Here is a 25,023-nt window from a genome sequence, read left to right as displayed (position 1 = left end):
AACAAATACTAGCTGCTAATGTTTTAATTATTGATCTATAGTATGGGACATTGGCATTTTTTTGGGGGTGCATTTTAATTCTGCATCCTTACTTTGAAGTACTTTTAGAATACTTTCTAACACCTCTCCAGACTAGAATTCTTCTCCTCTTCCTTTTATCCTTCCTATGAATATCAAAGGGGCTGAACCACTGGAAAGACTGTCTTACTTATCAGCATATTCCCAGCAGCTAACTTGTTCCAGTGCACACAGTAGGCCCTCAATATGTAATAGATGACCATAGAGATGGAAGGAATGTCCAAAACCAACTAGATGATGGAGCAGGAAAGAAAAGAACCACTCTGGTCTCTTTATCCTTCTGTCTCAAGTCATACGCTGCATACAGAAGCTTTAGTGAGGGACTCGGGAGTATAAATTATGTTAAACTCCTAGCTGCAGATTCTTCAAGTAATGTGCGTGAACCTGGATTCTGAAGGCATATTTGTCAGGTGAGACAGCAGCTACTGAATCTCATATTAGCTCCTGGGATAATGGCACAATGCATCATCAGTTGGAATTGGGAACAGACCACAATTTTCACTTGGTTGTCTGGAGGCATGGATGGGGTGAATACTGATTTTCAAATGGTGACTAATAGATGGTAAAAAGGAAAATATTTTTTTTTGGTTCCAAGTTATCCTTTGCCCATGCCACACATTTGGCAGTAAATTAAAATCTATCTTTTATTTGCCTGAAACAATAAATTATCAGAGCAGAATGTGGGCAGGAAGACTTAGGACACAAATGAGCAGATGGCTATTATTTTCTGTATTACATATTCACAAATGTTTAACCAGTTCAGAAAAGAGACAAAATTGACTTGGAATTATTAGTACTAATAGAATTATTAGTATTATTCTAATATTTTATTATTAGCATAATATGGGAATATTCTAATAGTTTTAATCTAATAATTTGGTCATTTTAATCAAATTTTAGCTGTTGGCTTGTGCAAATTACACAGTCTACCTAAACTTGAGCTGCTTGCCTATGAATGAAGGCATAACAAACTTGCTTCTGTCTTATATTCTGAAGACTTAATCGTGAAATAGCCTGACTTTCAGCTCTGCATTAGACACTATAACACACTAGCAGAACCTGTGGATATGAGAAGTTTCTCTTTCATTTCTCCTGTTTTGACAGGAAATATATTCTTTTTTCTTTTACTCAGAATCTCTCATAAACAATTTATCTCTGCAGTTTTCAGCTACCTGGGCCTTGACCCCATGGATTTGTAAATCAGACTAGAAGCCTAAGGTTTTTTGAATGTTTGATAAGAAACGGATTCTGCCTCTTTGTGATTCAGCACTTTAAGTCAGTCTGGTCTAGCGTCATAAGCTTTTGTGTATATCATAATTATTATTTGTGTGTAAGTGTGAGTATGTTTTCTAGTGGGAAGACTCATGGAACTGAAAAGTCCAGGGGTATCTAGCTTTAGTCATAGCTGGATCCAGGGCTCAAAGAATACAACACTGTTTCTCTCCAGCTGTTTCCCCTTGTGTTGGCTTCATAATCAGGTACATCAAATTTGTTTAAATGTGTCATTTTTCTATTGATATTTCTTAATTCTAGAAATAGTGAATTTGTTCTTTCCCTTGAACCTTCACCTGATTCCAGTATTCCAGAAGGCCCCTCCAAAACTGTCCTTCAGTTTTATAAAAACCGTTTAGCCTCTGTGTGTCCTGGGTTTGTGTTTGGATTGTCATTTATCTTCTTTCTGTTGTACTGCACTCAGAGGCAGATCTGTAGAACTCTACTTTCCCTATCTATCAGGGATCTTGTGTAGCTTTAACCATATGGAACTATTGATAGCCAATCATTTCTGATCTATGAAATTGGCAGGTTCATACAGTTCAATCTAAAATATCAGGTTTGCAGTGGTAAATGTTTTATAGCAGCAGCAGCAGGAACCTTGCATAAATCGCTATTTTTTGGTTGTTGTTGTTGACGATTTGTTACTGGCACCTCTCCTGGCCTCAGTGTGATGTATAAACAGCTGGAGGCAAATGACAGAGTGCTTGAGCATATGGCAAGTCATTCATAACTGAGCCCCGTGCCCAAGATGACCATCTTTCATGTCACAGTTGGAGGTTCTGGCATACCGTTCCAGAATTTCACCATTAATTTAGGTTCTGTGAGTCAGATAATGAGAAAAGATAGGAGACATTTTTAGAAACTGCAGCACCTCACTGCCAGTCCTGTGAGTCTTGAAACATTCATGCTTTTTAACTCACTTCTGCCTTTGTTGGTGGGGTGAGGAGAGTGTCCATAAATCCCCAAAAGACCAATCTACCTATGTGCTAAGACCATTAACAGAGAATAGAATTTCAGAGCTGGAGAGGACTCTAAAGACAATCTAGCCACTCACTCTACAGATGAGAATGTCGAATCTCAGTGAGTTAAGATATGCGCCCAGACTCAGAACTAGGGCAAGGCTTATGGCTCTGGCTTCCTGGCCCTGTCTTTTTCCTCTTATTCTATCATTTCCAGGAGCAATGCTGGCCTTCCAGAGTGAGGAGTCAAGTTCATTCCCCTCCCCCTTCATAGCTTGACTTGTTTTTAATTGTGAAATTTTAGGTCACAGACAGACACATGAGGGAACATTAGAAACTGGAACCACCTTAAATGCCAGAAATCTTCAAAGCCCAGAGACAGGCCCTAGGCTACAGCCTGCAGCCACTGACCTGGGGTATCCAAAGCATGGGCAAATTCCATCTCTAATACTGCAGTCCTTCTGCTTTGGGAGGCATAAGATTTTTTTTTTTTTAATCTTAAAAACAACTAATCATCTTGCAAGAGATTAAATTAGTTTTGATCTTACTATAGTAGCTATTTTTATAATTTATAATGAAGAAGAAAGAGTCATCTCATGATTTGAGAAGGGGAGGGGTTAACATTTGACTCTTCACTCTAGGACTCACGTATAGTCCCTACAGCAGCCTTATAGCAGCCTACTGCGCTGGTGGCCATGAAAACTCCATCTTAGGAACACTGTCGGGTCAGATTTCTCCCATTCTGTGAGTTTTCAGTAATTTTTTGCGTATATGCAGGTGTACTCTGAAAGTAACTCAAATTATTTTCAATAAATCAAATGATTATAAAATAAAACACAGTGGAATATGTTCACAGCAGTGTTTATAACATTCCTGAATTCAGGTCCCTGGGAATCACTGGACTGAATTGTACAACAGACAGCCTTCCTTTAATGGACTGGTGTAGCAAAGACTTAATCAAGACTCTGTAAATGACATTATCTTTTGGAAGAACATGATTTGATGACATTATTCCAAGTTCGCTTTTTGATGTTCTGTTTTTGTTTGTTTGCCACTCACTCGTTTTCTTGTGCCACTGTATTTGTGTGGCTCCTTCCCCGAAGTCATTTTTTTCTTTTTGAAAAGTAAATGCAGGATTCCCCTTTTATTTTGATAAGTTTCAGCCTTTCAAACTTGAGACTTTCAAAAAAATCCTGATTCCACTCCTCTGCACAAGAAGGAGGATAACTAGCCTTATTGGCTCACTTGATGTACTTTTAGCTCGTTAATTCTTCACAGTAACCCTCTGAGATCAGAAGCGTTATCCCCATTTTATAGATGAGGAAATGGAGAGTCCAGTGGATTAAGTAACATGGCCAAGATTATAGAGCTATTATCCCTTCTCTGGACTTGTAGCAGCTGCAGGTTTCATAAACATGTCTTAAATATCTTTATCCAGATCATGGCTACAGACATTGACTAAATCCAGGCCAGGGATGGCCTATTTCCAGTGCCCTCCAGGCCGGAGGGAGATGTTAATCAACATCCTCTGGGAATAGTTTTTCAGCCACTTAGTGATCTACCTTGTCACATCTGATACTCTGTTTATTGACATTATTATTGTTTTTGAAAATGCTTTTACGTATAAAAGCATCAAACACATCTTTTAAAGTTTAGCTATTTTAAACACTTGTGATTGGTTCTGGTATAATATGTAGCACACCCAGACAAAAAATAAACTTATTTAAGATCGAATTCTCTAAGTGGGGCTGTTTATTTGGTTTGTCCATCAGACACTTGACTTTAAAAGCCAAATTGGACTCAGTGCATTCTGGCACCCCAACATCATAATATCTAGCGGGCTTCGTCAACTCAGGATTTTATGTGATGAAGAAAGAAGCTGTTGAGAATCACTAAGTCCCATGCTCTGTAATGAGAACTACGTAAAATTCATAGTTATGTGCAACTAACCACAAATGGGCCCCGCTCTGACAGTTTCTGTTTCTTCCCCATCAGAAAGGTAGTGCTAATCTTCAGCCATGGTGTCCAAGGAAAGAGTGTCTTTCATCAGCCACACCGCACCCTTTTTCCAGGTCCTGGGCACCTGCCCCTGAGCACCTCTCAGTCTCCTGTAGGTGATGCTGGGTTGGCTACTGCTTATTTTAGGATCCTTATTATTAATTGCAAAAAAAAAAAAAAAGTCCTAGTCTTTCCTTATGCTTTTATATAAAATGTAGTCTTTAAGAAAAGATTTTCATCCATTGTTATCCATTTGTTGTTGTTCAGTCGCTCAGTTGTGTCAGACTCTTTGCAACCCCATGGACTGCAACACGTTAGGCTTCCTTATCCTTTACTATCTCCCAGAATTTGCTCAAACTCATGCCCATTGAGTCAATGATGCCATCCAACCATCTCATCCTCTGTTGCCCCCTTCTCTTCCTGCCCTCAATCTTTCCCAGCATCAAGGTCTTTTCCAGTGAATCCACTCTTCCCATCAGGTGGCCAAAGTACTGGTGCTTCAGCTTAAGCATCAGCCCTCCCAATGAGTATTCAGGGTTGATTTCCTTTAGGACTGATTGGTTTGATCTCCATGCAGTCCAAGGGTCTCTTAAGAGTCTTCTCTAGCATCACAGTTTGAAGGCATCAGTTCTTCAGCGCTCAGCCTTTTTTACTGTCCAGCTCTGACATCAGTACACAACTACTGAAAAAACCATAGCTTTGGTTACACAGACCTTTGTTAGCAAAGTAACGTCTCTGCTTTTTAATATGCTGTCTAGATAGGTCATAGCTTTTCTTCCAAGGAGCAGGCCTCTTTTAATTTTATGGTTGCAGTCATAGTCCACAGTGATTTTGGAGCCCAAGAAAATAACATCTGTCACTGTTTCCATTCTTTCCCCATCTATTTGCCATGAAGTGTGGGACCAATTGCCATGATCTTCATTTTTTGAATGTTGAGTTTTACGCTAGCTTTTTCACTCTCCTCTTTCAGCTTCATCAAGACTCTGTAGTTCCTCTTCTCTTTCTGCCATTAGGATGGTGTCATCTGCATATCTGAGGTTATTGATATTTCTCCCAGCAATCCTAATTCCAGCGTGTGATTCATCCAGCCCCGCATTTTGCATGATGTATCCTGCACAGAAGTTAAATAAGCAGGGTGACAATATACAGCCTTGATGTACTCCTTTCCCAACTTTGAACCAGTCTGTTGCTCCATATTTGGTTCTAATAGGTTTCTTTTTTTTCAGCCAGTATCAGGGCTTCCCAGGTGGCGACAGTGGTAAAGAAACCGTCTGCCAGTGCAGGAGATGTAAGAGACGCAGGTTTGACGCCAGGGTCAGAAACAGCCTCTGGAGAAAGAAATGACAACCCACTCCAGTATTCTTGCCTGGAGAATTTTGGACAGAGGAGCCTAGCGGGCTACAATCCATAGGGTTGCAAAGAGTTGGACATGACTGAAGTGACCTAGCGTGCCCTGCAACAGCTCCCTCGCTGCTTGTTTACACAGGCACGCTAGGGCTCTCTGTCGCACCATTCTCTGCCATTCATTCATCAACTTCTTAAAAATTTAACTATTTATTATCTCCCACTTACCAAGCACTATTAGATACAATATTTTTTTAAAAAGCATATAGGAATCCTGCCACCAGGCAGCTCATACCCTGGTGTGAGAGGCATACCTTAATGTGAGTGCTTAGTCGTATCCAACTCTTTGCAAACCCATGGACTTGTAGCCCATGAGGCTCCTCTGTCCATGGACTTTTCCAGGCAAGAATACTGGAGTGGGTTGTCACTTCCTCCTCCAGGGGACCTTCCTAACCTAGGGACTGAACCAGCATCTCCTGCATTGGCAGGCAGGTTCTTTAGCACCACACCACCTGGGAAGTCCCGTACCTTAATGACAGGATTCTAAAAATACAGCATGTCGTTAAGCACTGTGTTAGAGCTATGAAGGGAAGATACACTGTTGTGAGAGCTTAAGATGGAAGGACCTGGCATGGTCTGGGGTGAAGAGGAGTGGCATTAGAAAGAGAACACTTCTCTCAGAGAGTGATATGAACTAGCGAGGGGCTGAGCCAGTCTCAGAGAAAAGCTGGCACACAGGTCCTGAGGCAGGAGGGATGACAGACTCAAGAATTTGCACAAAGGCTAGTGTGCTAGGGGGCGGAGGAGGATGTGAAGGATCCGGCAGGATGAATGGCCCTGAAGGAGGCTGGCGAAATGGGCACATGCCTCAGGCTGGCTGCTTTGCTACCTTGGTCGTGGTTTCAAGTTTCTGTTATTAAATGCAGAGGCCCCCACAGGGTGTCTGGAGGTGATGCCAGCTGCTCGCGCAGTTGGTGTGAATTCCTGAGCTGCAACCTGCCGTGGGCAGTTGGGCATGCACAGCCCGTGGCTGGGGTTGCCAGGAGAATCCTCTCCTGGCTCAGCAACCCATGAGCAGACAGCACAGAGAACCTACTCCAGGGCAGGATGGCTGCCTCCTCTGTCAGCGCTGCCGCGGGCATGCAGGAAGAGTGATGTGCCTGCGCAGTTCACCCCCGTGATTAACGTTATTTACGCTTTCCAACCAAGCCTGAAATGCTCATTTGCATAAACTCACTCATCATTTAGTCTGCTTCAGAGCAACTAAATCTACCTCTCGTCATAAATACCCCAGACTCCATGCACTCATGCCCCAAAAGTTGTCGTTTCACCGGAAAGGAGAGGAGAGGGACTTATGGAGTGGAAGGTAGGTGCCTCCCCGACTATGACCACACTACCCGGTGATTCTGGGGGATGAACTGCTTGCAGATCCCTCACAGAAACTAGTTTTGGGGTCCTGAACAGGTTGGGTCTGGGTGTAAGAAGCAGAATATGTAGAACCTGGCATTTGGATGAGGCAGGATGTGGTGGACGTTCCTGCGGAGCGGTAGCTGGCCCCGCCCTGTGCACCGTGAGCTCCTTGCTGCTGCGCTCCTGGGCGTCTGTGTGGTTGGATGCTCCCCTCGACCGGTCGCACTGCACCTGACCTGCAGGGGGCGCTTTCGCATGCAGCCCTGCTTCCTGAAGGCCTCTGGTTAAGAGGAGAGGCAGGGCCTCTGGCCTGGAAGGGCTGCGGCGGTTCCGCAGAGTGCGGAGTTTAGGGAGTGGGAGGGGCATGGGCACAAGGGTTGTGGAAAAGTCACAAGGATGTTTGTCCTCAGAGAGAGACGGTGGAAGCAGAGGGAGCGAAAGAACAACAGGGCTGAGGGGCTGATGATGCGTTCTTGGGGGGAAATGAAAGACAGAAGTGGGAGAAGAAAATAGGGAGCAAAGGCAGGATGGTGATCTGAAGAGACTCGAACAGCGAGGGTGAGGAGTGCAGCTTGGAGTACTAATCCAGAGCCAGAAAGGCAGGAGATACAGGGAGCACAGCCATGGTAGAGCTAAGGATGCCTGCCCCCGGCTCTTGTTCAGCCTCATACGGGACAAGCCCCGCCTGGAGAAAACAGGGAGCCTAAGACCCTTGATACTTGTCCCTCGCTTGCTTGCTCTGGAGTAGACAGGCTGAGAAGCTGGTGACACTTCAGCATGGAGAAGGCACAAGGTGTGCGCGCGTGCATGGGTGCGCGCGTGCATGGGTGCGCGCAAGCGCAAGTGCTAAATAGACAGGGCTCCTCATTCAGAAGTCTTCTCAGACTGTAGTTCTCTGCAGGTGGGGCCCCTCTGGCTTGCACTGGAAACTGCATCCTCTGTGAGGGCCTGAGGGACTGAAGCCAAGCCTGGCACCACCTCTACTCAGGGACATAAAGGCCTGGGCCAGGCGGTGGGGTAGGGCGGCTGGGGCTGCCATGCTCAAGGGCAACAACTGGGTGTGAGAAATCTCACATGTGACTTCCTGGAATTTGAAGTAGCCAGTAATAGCTAAGAATTGTATATATTTTTAAAGATAGGATAATTTCCAAAAAGTTTTCAAGATTGTTTCTATTTTCTGGACTGTGATTCATTCACATAGGGTAACACTGGACATTTATGCCTAATCTTTAATCTGTCTCCTGTGCCCCAAGCTGCTCATGTCACCTACTGAGCATCCTTGAATTCATATCGTGAGAAGTCTTACAGCTTTTGAAATGGAGTTCCCTAGAATACACAGGTAGTAATGCGCATCAACAATCTCTGGGTCCAGCTTTCTTTTGGAAACCAGAAGCAAATGAGGAGACACACCTTGACATGGTTTTGAAAAGCTGCCAGTAGTGGGCATTTGCAGCAGACCTGAAATCTCTTCAGAGTTGCCCATTTCCTGTACTGACATTAGCAGCTTTCCTTCAAGTGAAGGAAGGCCCTGTTTAAAAGAAAACATACACCAGATCCCCTCATATTCTGTGTCCAGCAATCTGGTACTTGAATAGAGAGTTCCTTGTACTGACTATTTTGAAAACTTTCACTCATGCTAACAAAGAAGCAATTTCCTCCATCATCTGGCTCCTGAGTGTACTAGCCAGTATAGATATGTCTCCTTTCAGATTCATCATGATTTCTTAGGGGCTTTGCACTTTCATCATGGCCTTTCATTTTTTTTTTTTTTTTTTTTGCTTTTTGAATTTTTTTTCTTTGTTTGCATTTTATTATTTTTTTAATTTTATTTTATTTTTAAACTTTACATAATTGTATTAGTTTTGCCAAATATCAAAATGAATCCACCACAGGTATACATGTGTTCCCCATCCTGAACCCTCCTCCCTCCTCCCTCCCCATACCATCCCTCTGGGTCGTCCCAGTGCACTAGCCCCAAGCATCCAGTATCGTGCATCAAACCTGGACTGGCATCTCGTTTCATACATGATATTTTACATGTTTCAATGCCATTCTCCCAAATCTTCCCACCCTCTCCCTCTCCCACAGAGTCCATAAGACTGTTCTATACATCAGTGTCTCTTTTGCTGTCTTGTACACAGGGTTATTGTTACCATCTTTCTAAATTCCATATATATGCGTTAGTATACTGTATTGGTGTTTTTCCTTCTGGCTTACTTCACTCTGTATAATAGGCTCCAGTTTCATCCACCTCATTAGAACTAATTAAAATGTATTCTTTTTAATGGCTGAGTAATACTCCATTGTGTATATGTACCACAGCTTTCTTATCCATTTATCTGATGGACATCTAGGTTGCTTCCATGTCCTGGCTATTATAAACAGTGCTGCGATGAACAACTAATCTCAAAAATATACAAGCAACTCCTACAGCTCAACTCCAGAAAAATAAATGACCCAATCAAAAAATGGGCCAAAGAACTAAATAGACATTTCTCCAAAGAAGACATACAGATGGCTAACAAACACATGAAAAGATGCTCAACATCACTCATTATCAGAGAAATGCAAATCAAAACCACTATGAGGTACCATTTCACATGGCCTTTCATTTTTGACAGACTAATCAGAACAGTGATGCCTTCCATAGAGAGAGAGACAGAAAGGAGAAAGAAACACTGAGACTCCTCACTTTACCAGCTATTTGCTGCCTGACTGGAATTGAGAGACTAGGGCAGTGATCAAGTTGTAGTAAAAGAGCTGCCTGTTACTCTCTGCATACATCCCACCCTCTCCTTCCTCCCCCACCTCCATAAATCTGTTCTCTATGTCTGTGTCTCCGTTGCTGCCCTGAAAATAATTTCATCAGCACCAGTGGGAATTTGCTGTATGACTCGGGAAACTCGAACTGGGACTCTGTAACAAACTAGATGGTTAGAATGGGGAGGGAGGCAGGAGGGAGGTTCAAGAGGGAGGGGACATATGTATACCTATGGCTGATTCATGTTGATGTTTGGCAGAAACCAACACAATTCTGTAAATCAATTATCCTTCAATTAAAAAAAAAAAAAACATGAAAAGATGCTCAACATCGCTCATTATTAGAGAAACACAAATCAAAACCACAATGAGATATCACCTCACACTGGTCAGAATGACCATCACCAAAAAGTCTACAAACAATAAATGCTGGAGAGGGTGTGGAGAAAAGGGAACCCTCTTGTGCTGTTGGTGGGAATGTAAATTGATACAGCCACTATGGAAGACTGTGTGGAGATTCCTTAAAAAACTAGGAATAAAACCACTGTATGACCCAGCAATCCCAGTCCTAGGCATATACCCTGAGGAAACCAAACCTGAAAAAGACACACGTGTCCCATTGTTCATTGCAGCACTATTTACAATAGCTAGAACATGGACGCAACCTAGATGTCCATTGACAGATGAGTGGATAAAGAAATTGTGGTACATACACACAATGGAATATTACTCAGCCATAAAATGGAATGCATTTGAGTCTGTTCTGATGAGGTGGATGAACCTAGAATCTATTATACAGTGTGAAATGAGTCAGAAAGAGAAAGATAAATATCGTATTCTAACGCACATATACAGAATCTAGAAAAATGGTACTGAAGAATTTATTTACAGGGCAGCAGTGGAGAAACAGACATAGAGAATAGACTTATGGGCTTGGGGAGAGGGGAGGAGAGGGTGAGATGTATGGAAAGAGTAACATGGAAACTTATACTACCATATGTAGAATAGATAGCCAACGGGAATTTGCTGTATGGGCTCAGGAATCTCAAACAGGGGCTCTGTAACAACCTAGAGGGGTGGGATGTGGAGGGAGATGAGAGGGAGTTTCAAAAGGGAGGGGTTATATGTATACCTATGGCTGATTCATGTTGAGGTTTGACAGAAAACAAAATTCTGTAAAGCAGTTATCCTTCAATAAAAAATAAATTTAGAAAAAAGAGCTGCCTGAACATGCAGTGACTACACTGCGTTTCCTTCCAAATTCAAATCAAAATATACAAGAGTTTTGTGCACATCAAATCCCATTGATTTGGCCTCATGGGTTTTGAATGTATGGTAGTTTAGAGAAGACTTGGGCTGATCTTCACATTTCCAGTATCTATAGAAGAAAAAAAAATGTTTTCTAAAAAGCAAATGATGAATATGTAGGAAATTATAGGGGACATACTCATTAATACTGCCTTTAAGCATGCTATCCCAAATAAACACTGCTAATCATGGACAATTCCTCACTATTTATTAAAGCAGGCCCTGGCAGAGTCTCTATCTGGCAAGATTCTAGTAGCCAACACTCTGTTATTGTACACACTTATATAAAACAAAAAATCAATCTGTCTTACTAATAGAATCCAAAATTTAAAATTTTTATTAAATAAGTTGTTTAATCAGCCCAATTAGTCCTAATAAACTTATTATATATTCTTTTTAGAAAATGTTGAAACAACAGAATCTTTGCTTATCATGTTGTTGTTGTTCAGTGCCTCAGTCATGTCTAATTCTTTGTGAACCCATGGACTGCAGCAAACCAGGCTTCCCTGTCCTTCAGTATCTCCCGGGAGTTTGCTCCAACTCATGTCCATTGAGTCAATGATGCATCCAACCATCTCATCCTCTGTCACCCCCTTTTCCTCCTGCCCTCAATCTTTCCCAGCATCAGGGTCTTTTCCAGTGAATATTCAGGGTTGATTTCCTTTTGGGATTGACTGGTTTGATCATCATGCTATTCAAGGGACTGTCAAGAGTCTTCACCAGCATCACAATTCAAAAGCATCAATTCTTAGGCGCTCAGCCTTCTTTATGGCCCAATTCTCACGTCTATGCATGATTACTGGAAAAACCATAGCTTTGACTAGATGGGACCTTGGTTGGCAAAATGATATCTCTGCTTTTTAATGCACTATCTAGGTTTCCTATAGCTTTTCTTCCAAGGAGCAAGCGTCTTTTAATTTCATGGCTGCAGTCACCATCTGCAGTGATTTTGGAGCCCAAGAAAATAAAGTCTGTCACTGTTTCCATTGTTTCCCCACCTATTTGCCATGAAATGATGGGACGGATTCTATGATCTTCATTTTTTGAATGCTGAGTTTTAAGCCAGCTTTTCACTCTCTTTCACTTTCATCAAAAGACTCTTTAGTTCCTTTTCACTTTCTGCCATTAGGGCGGTGTTATCTGCATATCTGAGGTTATTGCTATTTCTCCGAGCAGTATTTAAACCAGCTTGTGCTTCATCCAGTCCAGCATTTTGCATGATGTACTATGCACAGAAGTTAAATAAGCAGGGTGACAATATACAGTTTTGACGTTCTCCTTTCTCAATTTTGAACCAGTTCATTGTTCCATGTCTGGTTCTAACTGCTGCTTCTTGACCTGCATACAGGTTTCTGAGGAGGCAGGTAAGGTGGTCTGCTATTCCCATCTCTTTAAGAAGTTTCCACTGTCTTATGATCCAGAAAAGGCTTTAGTGTAGTCAGTGAAGCAGAAGTAGATGTTTTTCTGGAATTCACTTGGTTTTTCCTATGATCCAACAGATGTTGGCAAATCTGGAACCAGATCATCTGGTCCCTCTGCCTTTTCTAATCCAGCTTGTACATCTGGAAGTTTGTGGTTCATGTACTGTTGAAGCCTAGCTTGAAGGATTTTGAACGTTACTTTACTAGCATGTGAAATGAGCAAAGTTATACGGCAGTTTGAATATTCTTTGGCCTTGCCCCTCTTCAGGACTGCAATGAAAGCTGACCGTTTCCAGTCCTGTGGCCACTGCTGAGTTTTCCAGATATGCAATATATTGTGCTTCTGTTCGGTCCACACCATTTCTCTCCTTTATTTTGCCTGTCTTTGCATGAAATGTTCCCTTGGTGTCTCTGATTTTCTTGAAGAGACCTCTAGTCTTTCACATTCTTTTCCTCTGTTTCTTTGCACTGTTCACTTAAGAAGGCTTTCTTATCTCTCCTTGCTGTTCTTTGGAACTCTGCATTTAGATGGATATATCTTTCCTTTTCTCATTTGACTTTCACTTCTCTTCTTCTCTCAGCTATTTGTAAGTCCTCCTCAGACAAACATTTTGCCTTACTGCATTTGTTTTTCTTGGGGATGGTTTTGGTCACTGTCTCCTATACAGTGTTACAAACCTCCATCCACAGTTCCTCAGGCACTCTATCAGATCTAATTCCTTGAATCTATATGTCACTTCCATTGTATAATAATAAGGGATTTGATTCAGGTCATACCTGAATGGCCTAGTGGTTTTCCCTACTTTCTTCAATTTAAGCTTAAATTTTACAGTAAGGAGCTGATGATATGAGTCACAATCAACTCCAGGTCTTGTTTTTGCTGACTGTATAAAGCTTCTCCATCTTTGAGTGCAAAGAATATAAGCAATCTGATTTCAGTATTGACCATTTGGTGATGTCCATGTATAGAGTTGTCTCTTGAGTTGTTGGAAAAGGATGTTTTGCTATGACCAGTGTATCCTCCTGACAAAATTCTGTTAGCCTTTGCCTTGCTTCATTTTGTACTCCAAGTCCAAACTTGCCTGTTACTCCAGGTCGCTCTTGCTTTCCTGCTTTTGCATTCCAATCCCTTATGATGAAAAGGACATCTTTTTTGGTGTTAATTCTAGAAGATCTTGCAGGTCTTCGTAGACCTGGTCAACTTCAGCTTCTCTGGCATGAGTGGTTTGGGCACAGACTTGGATTACTGTGATGTTGACTGTTTTGCCTTGAAAACAAATGGAGTCCATTCTGGGTTTTTTTGAGATTGCAACCAGGTACTGCATTTCGGAGTCTTCTGTCGACTCTGAGGGCTACTCACATTTCTTCTAAGGGATTCTTGCCCATAGTAGTAGTAGATATAATGGTCATCTGAATTAAATTCACCCATTCCATCCATTTTAGTTCACTGATTCCTAAGATATTGATGTTCACTCTCACCATCTCCTGCTTGACCACATCCGATTTATCTTGATTCATGGACTTAACACCACAGATTCCTATGCAATATTGTTCTTTACAGCAGTGGACATTATTTTCACCACCAGACACATCCACAACGATCCACATCGTTTCTGATTTGGCTCAGCGGCTTCATTCTCTCTAGAGCTGTTAGTAGTTGCCCTTTGATCTTCCCCAGTAGCACCTTCTGACCTGGGGTACTCGTCTTTCGGATCTTATGTTTTTGCCTTTTTGTACTGTTCATGGGGTTCTCACGGCAAGAATACTGTAGGAGTTTGCCATTCCCTCCTCCAATGGACCACATTTTGTCAGAACTCTCCACTCTGACTCGTCCATCTTGGGTGGCCCTGCACGGCATGGTTCACGGTGTCAAAGCTCCTTCACCACAACAAGGCTGTGATCCATAGCTTACAGCACTGTAAAAAGATTAACTGGTAGAGGTAGACCAGTTTTGCACTACAGTAGTTATGTGATTTAGGATAATTATTCAACTTCTATGAGATACAGTTTTCTCATATAGAATGGGAATATTAATGTTAAACTCATAATACTGTAAGGATTAACTGAAGTAATGCTTTTGTAGAACAGTACCCAGCGCCTAGAAGAGTGCTTGACTACTTCTCAATACTCAGTAAATATTCCAGGACTGAAGGAAGCTGCAGGGTGGGGGTGGGGGGTGAGGAAGGTGGGGGTGGAGGGGAGGGAGAGATGTAAAGCCCCTAGGCACACAGCAGTCTTTGATCCATATTTGAGAAAAAGCCAAGAACAGTGACATGAACAGAACTCCTCAGAGCAGCCTTTTGGGGAAGAAATTTACATGTGCCACTAACACAGACACATAGACTTGTTTTCAGATTAGAATGTTTTAAAAAATCTAATCAGGTGGTTGTGTGTCATTGGGCCTGACAATGAAAGCTAATCAGGAAAAATGAGAAAAGAGCTACTGATGGGAGGAGGGAGTGGCTCAGAGAAGAGAGAGTCAGGCAGTGATTCTGGGGAAAAAAGCAAGAGGGGAGTGTTGGGGGAGGGGAGGAGCCTGCCTGACCTGCAGAAGCTGCTCAGTGTCACTTCTTCACTGGCTTCCAAACACATGTGACCTTCTGGGTATCAGACGCAACCTGGCTGGAGGCTAAAAAGACGAGCATTTCTGTTTAATGAATTGAATTTCTACAGGACAAATGTCCACCGATGCTCATATGAGTATGGACACGTTGTTTCCCTCCCTCCCCTCACCCTTCTTTCTCTGCATTTCTTTCCTAAGAGACAGATAAACTCATTAACTATAGAAAATGATAATCCATCTGGCTGAGCCCTGCTCCACATCCCTACTCAAGAAAAACACAGACTGTGAGCACATAAACCTTGGTTAGCGACAGAGACGCGTGTCGCAGTGCCCCACGCTGGGACTCCTGCCGTTTCCATATGCCATCTTGCAGGGTCACGGAGTCAGTGGGATAAACTGATCCCTTGCATTAACTAGTGTTGCAAGAAGTACTTTGGTGCCCAAGAGGGATCTGGAAAGGTTCTTGCTGTGCTTGCCAGACCTCTTCGCCTAGGTGAAATAAGTTGTCTTTTACCCAGCTGATTTCATTCCCTGCAAAATGCCCAAAACAGTTTCATAAAGAGGTCCCTTGGGAATGAGCCAAAAAAAGCCAGTTTGAGAAAATGACTGAAATCTTAGATGCTGGGGAGGAACTGCTTGTCTGATAGGGACATCCCTTTGTAATGACACAGCTCTCTAAAGAGAGCTGAGCTGAGTAGCTCACTGCAGCTGCCTCCTTTCTTCCTGTCTCCTGTGCATCTTTTCTTAATGACAAACACCAAATATATGTCTAATTACAGAATGGATTCATCTGTATCACTCGTCTTTCTACTTCCTGGGCTTTTGAGGTAGATCCAGTACTTTTTCAACTGAAAAATAAGATTTACTCAGGAATATACAGTGAATTGGGGCTTCCTAGGTGGCGCCAATGGTAAAGAACCCACCTACCAGTTGCAGGAGCTGTAAGAGCCATGGGTTCCATCCCTGGCTTGAGAAGATCCCCTGGAGGAGGGCATGGCAATCCACTCCAGTGTTCTTGCCTGGAGAATCCCGTGGTCAGGGAAGCCTGGCGGGCTACAGTCCATAGGGTCGCAAAGAGTCAGACATGACTGAAGCAACTTAGTAGGGATGCAGTACACATGTACAGTGATTTAGGCAAAAAATTCTTCATTCCATAGTGGAAAATAATGAGGTCTGATGGTTAAACAGAACAGAGAGTCATAGAGTCTTGGATTCAAATTCAGCCCTGTTGCTATGTTTCAATTTTTGGTTGATCCATAAAGATGCTCAAATGGTTTTCTTAAAGTTCGCTGTTTCAGTGGAAATGACTCAAGCAGTGGTGCCAGAGTACCACATTGTAAGCGCATTCACCACCCATCATGGCTTGTCTGTGGCAATTCCTGCTTCCAAAATTTGGCTGCCACTCTGTCTGTAATTGTGCTTGTGCCTCCCTCTTTTTAAAGCCTTCACATTTATTGGGTGCTGGCTGGCCTTGTTTGTAGCTGGGTGTGAAAGGTACCATTGCTCTGGAGCCTCTGGTCCTGCCTTGTCCGAGCTTTGCTGTACTGACTATAGGCACTCCCTCTGGCTTGGACGTGACACATGAGTGGGTGGGTGAGGGCAGGCTCATGTGGCCTCATGAGCCACTGGGGTTGACTAAGCTGATACAGCAGGTACCGTAACGTGCTCTCTCTTTCTCTCTGCAAATCAATATGATCTGTGTCACCTGCATTCCATACTCAGAACATTGACTTTTCATCAGTTTTTTGAATACAAGTGTTGTCTTGTGCCCAATAACCTTTGTACTTACCGTTCCTTCTGCCCAGAATATTCATCAGTCTCATTTTGACTCATCGATCAGACCCCAACTGTTTCCTGTTCTCAGAAGGTTTTTCCTGACCTTCCAGTTTAGAGTAGGTCTCCTGATAACTGAGCTTCCCGGGTGGCTCAGACGGTAAAGCATCTGTCTACAATGCTGGAGACCCGGGTTCGATCCCTGGGTTGGGAAGATCCCCTGGAGAAGGAAATGGCAGCCCACTCCAGGACTATTGCCTGGAAAATCTCATGGACGGAGGAGCCTCGTAGGCTGCAGTCCATGGGGTCGCAAAGAGTCGGACACGACTGAGCGACTTCACTTTTCCTGCTATTTGTTGTTGTTTAGTCACCCAGTCGTGTCCAACTCTTTTGCGACCCCATGGACTGTAGCCTGCCAGGCTCCTCTGTCCATGGAATTCTCCAGGCAAGAATACTGGAGTGGGTTGCCATTTCCTTCTTCAGGGGATCTTCCAGACCCAGGGATCGAACCCACATCTACACCAGCAGGCGGCTTCTTGGTCACTAAGCCATCAGGGAAGCCCCTGCTACAGACCCCTACAGAAGCTTACCTGGTACTCACCAGACTTGTCAGTACTTCACCATGTCTGGCCCATCCCCAGTGATGTAAGCATCATGAAGAGAAGAACCATTATCTGCTTTATTTCCTCTTTATCTCCATGAAAAGGAAAAAGGAAAGTGAAGTCGCTCAGTCATGTCCAACTCTTTGTGACCCCATGGACTGTAGCATACCAAGCTCCTCCATCCATGGGAGATTCCAGGCAAGGGTACTGGAGTGGGTTGCCATTTCCTTATCCAGAGGATCTTCCTGACCCAGGGATCGAACCTGAGTCTCCCACATTGCAGGCAAACGCTTTACCATCTGAGCCACCAGGGAAGCCGTATCTCCATAATGCCTGGCATATAACGGGTGCTCAGTAAATAGTGATTGAATGAATAAGTAAATGAATGAATTAACAAAAGACCGATCAGATAAATGGGTTCTCCTGGTTTCTCTCTCCCAGGGTGTATGTCATATCAATGATGGGGATTTTTCTTTGATCAAGAATATGTGAGGAGTTTTTGCTTTTCAACTAGAAAGTTCAAATGCCTGAGCAGGGAAATCCATTAGCCAATTGATATAGTCCTTGTGCCAGCAACATTTTGAGAGAGGCTAAGAGAAATCAGCTATTAGTGTTGAATAAAATTGGACAATGGTGGAAGTAGGTATGATGGGAAGCTTATGAAAGTCTTTTTACTTTAGACCTTACCTGTCTGGCACCAGTATTTAAGTTTTGGAAGGAAATTTCCAAAACACAGGCCACACAATTCTACTCAAATGTAAATAATATTCCATAGCCATTAAAGGATTTGGGCTCTCAATAAAAGATCCGGGGTCATTCCCTGTTTGTATCACCCTAGTCACATGTTCTCTGTCCATTGAATTCAGTGGTCAAAGGTTGACTTTGTTGAGTTCTTTCACTGGCCTAAAATTTATTTTTGTCTTGGAATCCTTCCTTGCCCATAGACTGCAAAGTTGCAAACTACTAATAATCCCAGGTCTATGCTAAATTTCATTGGATTCTGGTGCCATTCTTGCTCTCTGTTTGGTTTGGAATGCCCTCACCCGCTCTGTTCAACAACTTTCCATTTATAGCTAAATGGTAATGGTGACATTTATCTCTCAGTTTACCTCAGTTGCTCAGTCACGTCCAACTCTTTGCAACCCCATGGACTGTAGCACGCCAGGCTTCCCTAAAAGGTCACTAACCAGTGGCAGATTATCATGCCACATTGTTGTTTTTGCTCAGTTGCTCAGTCAAGTCTGACTCTTTCTGACTCCCTTTCACCATCTCCCGGAGTTTGCTCAAATTCATGTCCATTGAGTCAATGATGCCATCCAACCATCTCATCCTCTGTCGCTCCCCTCTCCTACTGCCCTCAATCTTTCCCAGCATCAGGGTCTTTTCCAATGAATCCACTCTTCACATCGGATGGCCAAAGTACTGGAGCTTCAGTGTCAGCATCAGTCCTTCCAATGAATATTCAGGGTTGATTTCCTTTAGGATTGACTGGTTTGATCTCCTTGCTGTCCAAGGGACTCTCAAGAGTCTTCTCCAGTATGACAGTTTGAAAACATCAATTCTTCAGTGCACAGCCTTCTTTGTGGTCAACCCTTCAAATCCACACATGACTACTGGAAAAACCATAGCTTTGACTATACAGACCTTGGTCAGCAAAGTGATGTCTCTGCTTTTTAATATGCTGTCTAGGTTTGTCACAATTTTCCTTCCAAGGAGCAAGCATCTTTTAATTTCATGGCTGCAGTCACCATCCACAGTGATTTTGGAGCCCAAGAAAATAAAGTCTGTCACTGTTTCCATTTTTTCCCCATCTATTTGCCATAAAGTGATGGGACAGGATGCCATCTTAGTTTTTTGAATGTTGAGTTTTAAGCCAGGTTTTTCACCTTCCTCTTTCAACTTCATCATCAAGAGGCTCTTTAGTTCCTCTTTGCTTTTTGCTTTTAGGGTGGTGTCACCCTAATGCTACATGGCTTAGCACAAGTTAGTGGACTCTGAGCAACTTTTCTGGGTTTTACACTGTCTTTAAATTCAAGGGGCTGAAGTAGATGATCTCTGATTCCTTCTAACTCTGAACAGTCTATTATTCATTCTAACAACTGTAAGCAAAGCACATACCAAGAATATCATCTGGCCAGCCAAATGCCATGAAAGATTGGTAGAAGGAGAGGAAGGCAGATGACAGACCTCATAGTAACAAGTCTTTCAATCCAACAGTTTAGAAAGTAGAAGAAAAGGCCTAAAGGGTTCTCTCTTTCTAGTCACTGTTGTGGAGTCTGGTCAGGTGGTTTGAGGCCCTTCCCGGCATCTTTCATGACCTCACAGGACAAAACAAGCTAATGGACATTTCAGTAGCAAGGCTGAGGGTGCGACCAGCACACGGCTCACCTAGGCTGTCCCATGGCTAGTGCTCAACTACCACACTTGTGAACCTCAACTCACCAGAGTTTTAAAAAAATTCCTGAGAGGTACTTGTGCCCCCAAATACTTTTCCTTCTCACTAATAAGAATGCATCACCTGGTTATATTGTTCTGAATTTTATCCATTAGAAATCCTTTGGGTTAATGAAAATTTCTTCTTCAGAATGCAAACAGCTCTCTGAAATTATCAATCATTAACAAATATAATTTAATAGGATTTAATTTTTTAACACCTTGATGAAATCAGACTATTTGAAAGGAAGATTGGGAGTTTTGATTGGGTGAAGTGGGTTCTTTCTTGGGGAAGACAGCTTATGTGAGGCACCACTGACAAGACCACTGGTGAGTCCCAACCTGAAGGGAAGAGTTTTAAAAAGGAGGAGATATGAAACGAGTGAAGACAAATGGCACTTCAAAACTTTGATGTCAGTTCTAGAGCTGGTCCAGCCCCAGCTTGATGGGCTTGATGAACTGCTTAAGGAAAAGACTGCCCCACAGGAACTTGTTGAGTCTAAAATGATGTGCATGTGTGCTAAATTGCTTCAGTCATCTCTGACTCTTTGCGACCCCAGATTCCTCTGTCCATGGGATTCTCCAGGCAAGAACACTGGAGTGGGTTGCCATGCCCTCCTCCAGGGGATCTTCCCAACCCAGGGACTAAGCCTGTGACTCAGTCTCCTGTATTGGCAGGCAGGTTCTTTACCACTAGTGAATCCTGGGAAGCTGCCTGTAAACAGAAGCCACATAGGTGTTCAGAGAGTTCTTTTCCTCAGCAGTATAATAAGAGTGCTTTCTAGCCAGAATAGATGTAATTTACAGAAGTGTTAAAAAATCTATTTCCAACTGTAAAAATACTGAAATATCCAGGACATAGCAAGTCAACTGTTCTTCCCTGTGATATGTGTGATCTTGAAAAATAATGAAAATGGAATAAGTCATTGTAAAGATATTGCCCTAATGAACATAGGTCTCTTTGCCAGCCTTTCTTCCTGCTAGCAAATTATATTACTCCATCAACCTGGTAGAACACCAATAATGTCTTCAGAGAATAGCTTGTAAGAGCGGAGATGCTCTATGGCAGGATTTTTTAAAACAATGTAATTTGGCATTTCTCAATTTTCTTTCATTTTGCGCAGAGAAAATGGAAGACTGTGATAAATATTTTCTACAAATGGCATCTTAAATGGGAGCACAGCTGGTAGCAACAGTATCCTGCTATTTCTTTGGATGTTGGATTCCCAGTTCTCTGTGTGAACCATGTTGGCAGATTCACTGGTTTTGCATTTTTTCAACAGTTTGTGATTTTTTTTTCCAGTTAAGTGATGAATTTGGTTTCACCTGTAGGCACCTGGTGGCAAGAGGTAATGTCAGGCTGCTGGCATGCCTGTGCTCAGTGGTATCAGATTTGTGTACTAGGGGCTATTGAAATTAACTGGAGATATTTTAGGTGTACTATGAGAGGTTAACAAAGTGCACAGAGCTAATCTAAGGCAAAACTTAGACTGAGGAGATTTAGTGAGGCAGAGATACAGACTGAAAAGAAAACAGATTCAGGAAGCAGTTGCTGGGTTCTGAACTCAGCTTCTCCATTTATTGGCTGCACAGCTTAGTGACCAGCCAATGACGTGGGCAAAAGTGTTGCTCGAACACGTTGAACCTATAAGGCTTCCTTCCTTCCCTGGTAGCTCAGCGGTTAAAGCGTCTGCCTGGAATGCAGGAGACCTGGGTTCTTTCCCTGGGTCGGGAAGATCCCCTGGAGAAGAAAATGGCAACCCACTCCAGTACTCTTGCCTGGAGAATCCCATGGACGGAGGAGCCTGGTAGGCTACAGTCCATGGGGTCGCAAAGAGTCAGACACGACTGAGCGACTTCACTTTCACTTTCCACCTTCTGCCATGTGCGGGAAGGTTGCATTCAAAGTTGTAGCCAGTTCTCAACCTCCCAAGTTATCTCCAGATTTTCTTGTGGATGTCCAGTTTCTCAGGTACCCAGGTGACATGGAGAGGTTGTCTCAGTCATTCTGTGGCTCATCCAGGCAAGCAGGTTATAGCCTTCTGCTTTTCTTACTCTAAGTTCTAGCTATTTTTGTTGTTGTTGTTGTTTTGAGAATAAACACTTTTCAATCTGTTCTTTGCCTTTGGTCAATTTATCATGCCCTGAAGTGATGGCTTTTGGCAATTTTGTTGCGCTTCATACTTTTTTGCAGAGGAGACTCTTGGATCCCATCATCTTTACCAAGTTTACTTGTCTAAGGTTATTTTAGAATAAAGTGCTTCAACAGTGCCTGATATGAAGCAAGGACTCTTAACTGTATTTCCTATCATTATCATTATTCTTATTAGTGACAGAGACAACTCTATAGTTACATATCTAATACATATTCATAGTCATCTGTTATAGAGTGTTTTTTGTTTTTTTTTTTTTTGCATGCGAGCCTCTCTCCAGCCTCTTATTTCTAGAAACTCCTTTACTATATAAACCAGCTGTCTGCAAACTTTCTGTAAAGGACCAGGCAGTAAATATTTAGGCTTTGCAAGTCATACAGTCCAGTCACCTACTCAGTTCTATTGAGTTAGCCTGAAAGTAGCCATAGACAATATATAAATGAATAAGTGTGGATGTATGCCAATAAAGCAGTTTACAAAAACATGCTGCAGGTGGGGTACGGCCTTCGGGCTATAGTTGGCTGACCCCTGCTTTTGACTCATTGTCTTATAGATTCTACATCTTAGCAGTGCCATTTGCTCGGCTCCAACAGGCTATATTTTCTCTTGGAAATCACTGAAAAAGAGAACATCTCTGCTTCTCAGCACACATTCCAGCTCCTCCCAACACCTGTGCTCTGGGAGCCTAAGACTTCTTCAAGAGCTCAGGGCACTCTTAAAGAGTGCCTGACATCTGTATGAGCTGATTTCAGTAAAAGTACATGTCACTTCTGGAATATATGTCAACAACACTGTGTTGTTGGGTATCAACACACTGTATTACAGATACAGACACACAACTTGGTTAACCTTACTGATGGCAAGCTGTATTTCATCTTAGATGTAAAACTAGATTGTGCAACTTTTTATTAGTTGTTCATTTTTATAAATCTGATTTTTCCTTCAAAACAAAGGAAAGGTGTATATGTACATTTTAAAAGCCACAATGTTCCCTTCTTCATTTAATACTCAACATTTTGAGATCATTAAATTCATTATTATTATTGTTCAGTAGCTGTGTCCGTCTTTGTGACCCAATGGTCTGCAGCATGCCAGGCTTCCTTGTCCTTCACTATCTCCTGGAGTTTGCTCAAACTCGTGCCTAATGAGTCAGTGATGCCATCCAACTCCTTCATCCTCTGTTGCCCCCTTCTCCTTTTGCCTTCAATCTTTCCCAGCATCAGGGTCTTTTCCAATGAGTTGGCTCTTCCCATCAGGTGGCCAAAGCATTGGAGCTTCAGCATCAGTCCTTGCAATGAATATGCAGTCCTTGCCTGATTTCCTTTAGGATTGACTAGTTTGGTCTCCTTGCCATCCAAGAGACTCTCAAGTGTCTTCTCCAGCACCCCAATTCGAAAGCATCAATTCTTCAGCACTCAGCCTTCTTTATGGTCCACGTCTCACATATGTACATGACTACTGAAAAACCCATAGCTTTGACTATATGCACCTTTGTCAGCAAAGTGATGTCTCTGCTTTTTAGTATGCTGTCTAGGTTTGTCATAGCCTTTTTTCCAAGAGGCAAGTGTCTTTTAATTTCACAGCTGCAGTCACAGTCCGCAGTCATTTTGGAGCCCAAGAAAATAAAATCTGCCACTGTTTGCACTGCTTCCCCATCTCTTTGCCATGAAGTGATGGGCAGTGGTGGTTTAGTTGCCAAGTTGTGTCCGACTCTCGTGACCCCATGGACTGTATGGCCTGCCAGGCTTTTCTGTCCATGGGATTCTCCAGGCGATTGACCAGATGCCAATTATAATTAATCTAATTGTTCTTTACACAATGGTTTTGTACCTAGAAATTAGAACATTAATTCAGTTATTTAAGACTATTAAATAATTATTAAATACATATCATAAATATAATATTTGATATATTAAATATATCAAAGAGTACATAAATTATAATGAACTATTTAAAGAAATATATATCTCCAAGTTCTTTCTGGACATAGAAGGATTTTAAAGTACCTGAATCCTGCTTTCCTACTGACATATATGATGTATTTATTATATTTTTTACTTTTACTGTATTTTTAACGTCCTAAAACTGTTTTGTCTGTCAGTATTTGTAGACTTGCCCATATAAGCATTCTTTTCAGTCCTTCTTGAACCTCTGACTTCCCATCTTCACTTAGTTCCCTTCTACCAGAAGTACATAGGTTTAGAAATTCCTCTAGTTAAGATCTGTGGTGACAAATTCAGTTTTTCTTTGTCCAAAACGACTTCATTTCAACCTCATTCCTTTTTTTTTAAATTACACCTTAGTTTTTTGTTTTTTTTTTTAAGTTTTAGGTTCACAGCAAAATTGAGTGGAATGTAGTGAGATTTTCCATATGCTCCCTATCCCACACATGCATGCCTCATTATCAACATTCCTCATCAGAGTGGGACACTTGTGACAACTGAAAAACCTATAATGACACATCACAGCCACCCAAAGCCCATCGTTTACCTTGGGGTTCACTCTTGGTGGTGTACATTTTACGTATTTGGACAAAGGTATATATATGTATACGTAAAATGTATATGACATTTTTCCATCATTATGGTGGTAGATAGAGTAATTTCACTGCTCTGAAAAAACCTCTGTGCTTGCCTATCCATGCCTCCTTCACCTCTGAACTCCTGGGAACCACTGATCTTTTTACTGTCTCCATAGTTTTGCCTTTTCCAGAATGTCATACAGTTGGAATATAGCCCTTTCAGGTTGTTGGCTTCTCAGTTTATACACCTAAGGTTCATTCCTCCATATCTTTTCATAGCTTGACAGGTCATTTCTTTTTAGCACTGGATAATATTCCATTGTCTGGATGTATCAATAACATAGTTTATTTATCCATTCACCTACTGAAGGACACTTCTGTTGCTTCCAACTTCGGACGATCATGCACAAGCTGCTATAAATGTC

General features: G+C 42.4%; 1 protein-coding gene and 1 long non-coding RNA gene across 21 annotated transcripts in view; one reads left to right on the top strand and one right to left on the bottom strand.

The window, feature by feature from the left end:
* Positions 1-25,023, top strand: part of SMYD3 (SET and MYND domain containing 3) — a 745,976-nt gene that overhangs the window by 691,261 nt on the left and 29,692 nt on the right. Inside the window, exon 11 of one of the 20 annotated variants that reach the window (XM_086344968.1) lies at positions 21,049-22,037. The exons of the other annotated variants lie outside the window; for them this stretch is intronic. Within the exon in view, the coding sequence (XP_086201094.1) occupies positions 21,049-21,067 (19 nt within the window). The 3' untranslated portion in view covers positions 21,068-22,037. Of the gene's footprint in view, positions 1-21,048; positions 22,038-25,023 lie in introns of those variants that run through there. 20 annotated transcript variants of the gene reach the window in all.
* The window catches only part of LOC147356790 (uncharacterized), a 64,625-nt gene continuing 62,523 nt past the window's right edge, over positions 22,922-25,023 (bottom strand). The window contains exon 5 of the long non-coding RNA XR_015143525.1: positions 22,922-23,907. This is a non-coding gene — a long non-coding RNA (uncharacterized LOC147356790). The remainder of the gene's footprint in view (positions 23,908-25,023) is intronic.

Source organism: Bos grunniens, chromosome 16 (assembly GCF_055505025.1).
Source record: "Bos grunniens cultivar Pamir isolate PY7600 chromosome 16, Bosgru_T2T1.0, whole genome shotgun sequence".
Classification (NCBI taxonomy): Eukaryota; Metazoa; Chordata; class Mammalia; order Artiodactyla; family Bovidae; genus Bos; species Bos grunniens.
Note: the sequence above shows the minus strand (reverse complement) of the source record. Positions and strands in the feature narration are given on the sequence as shown.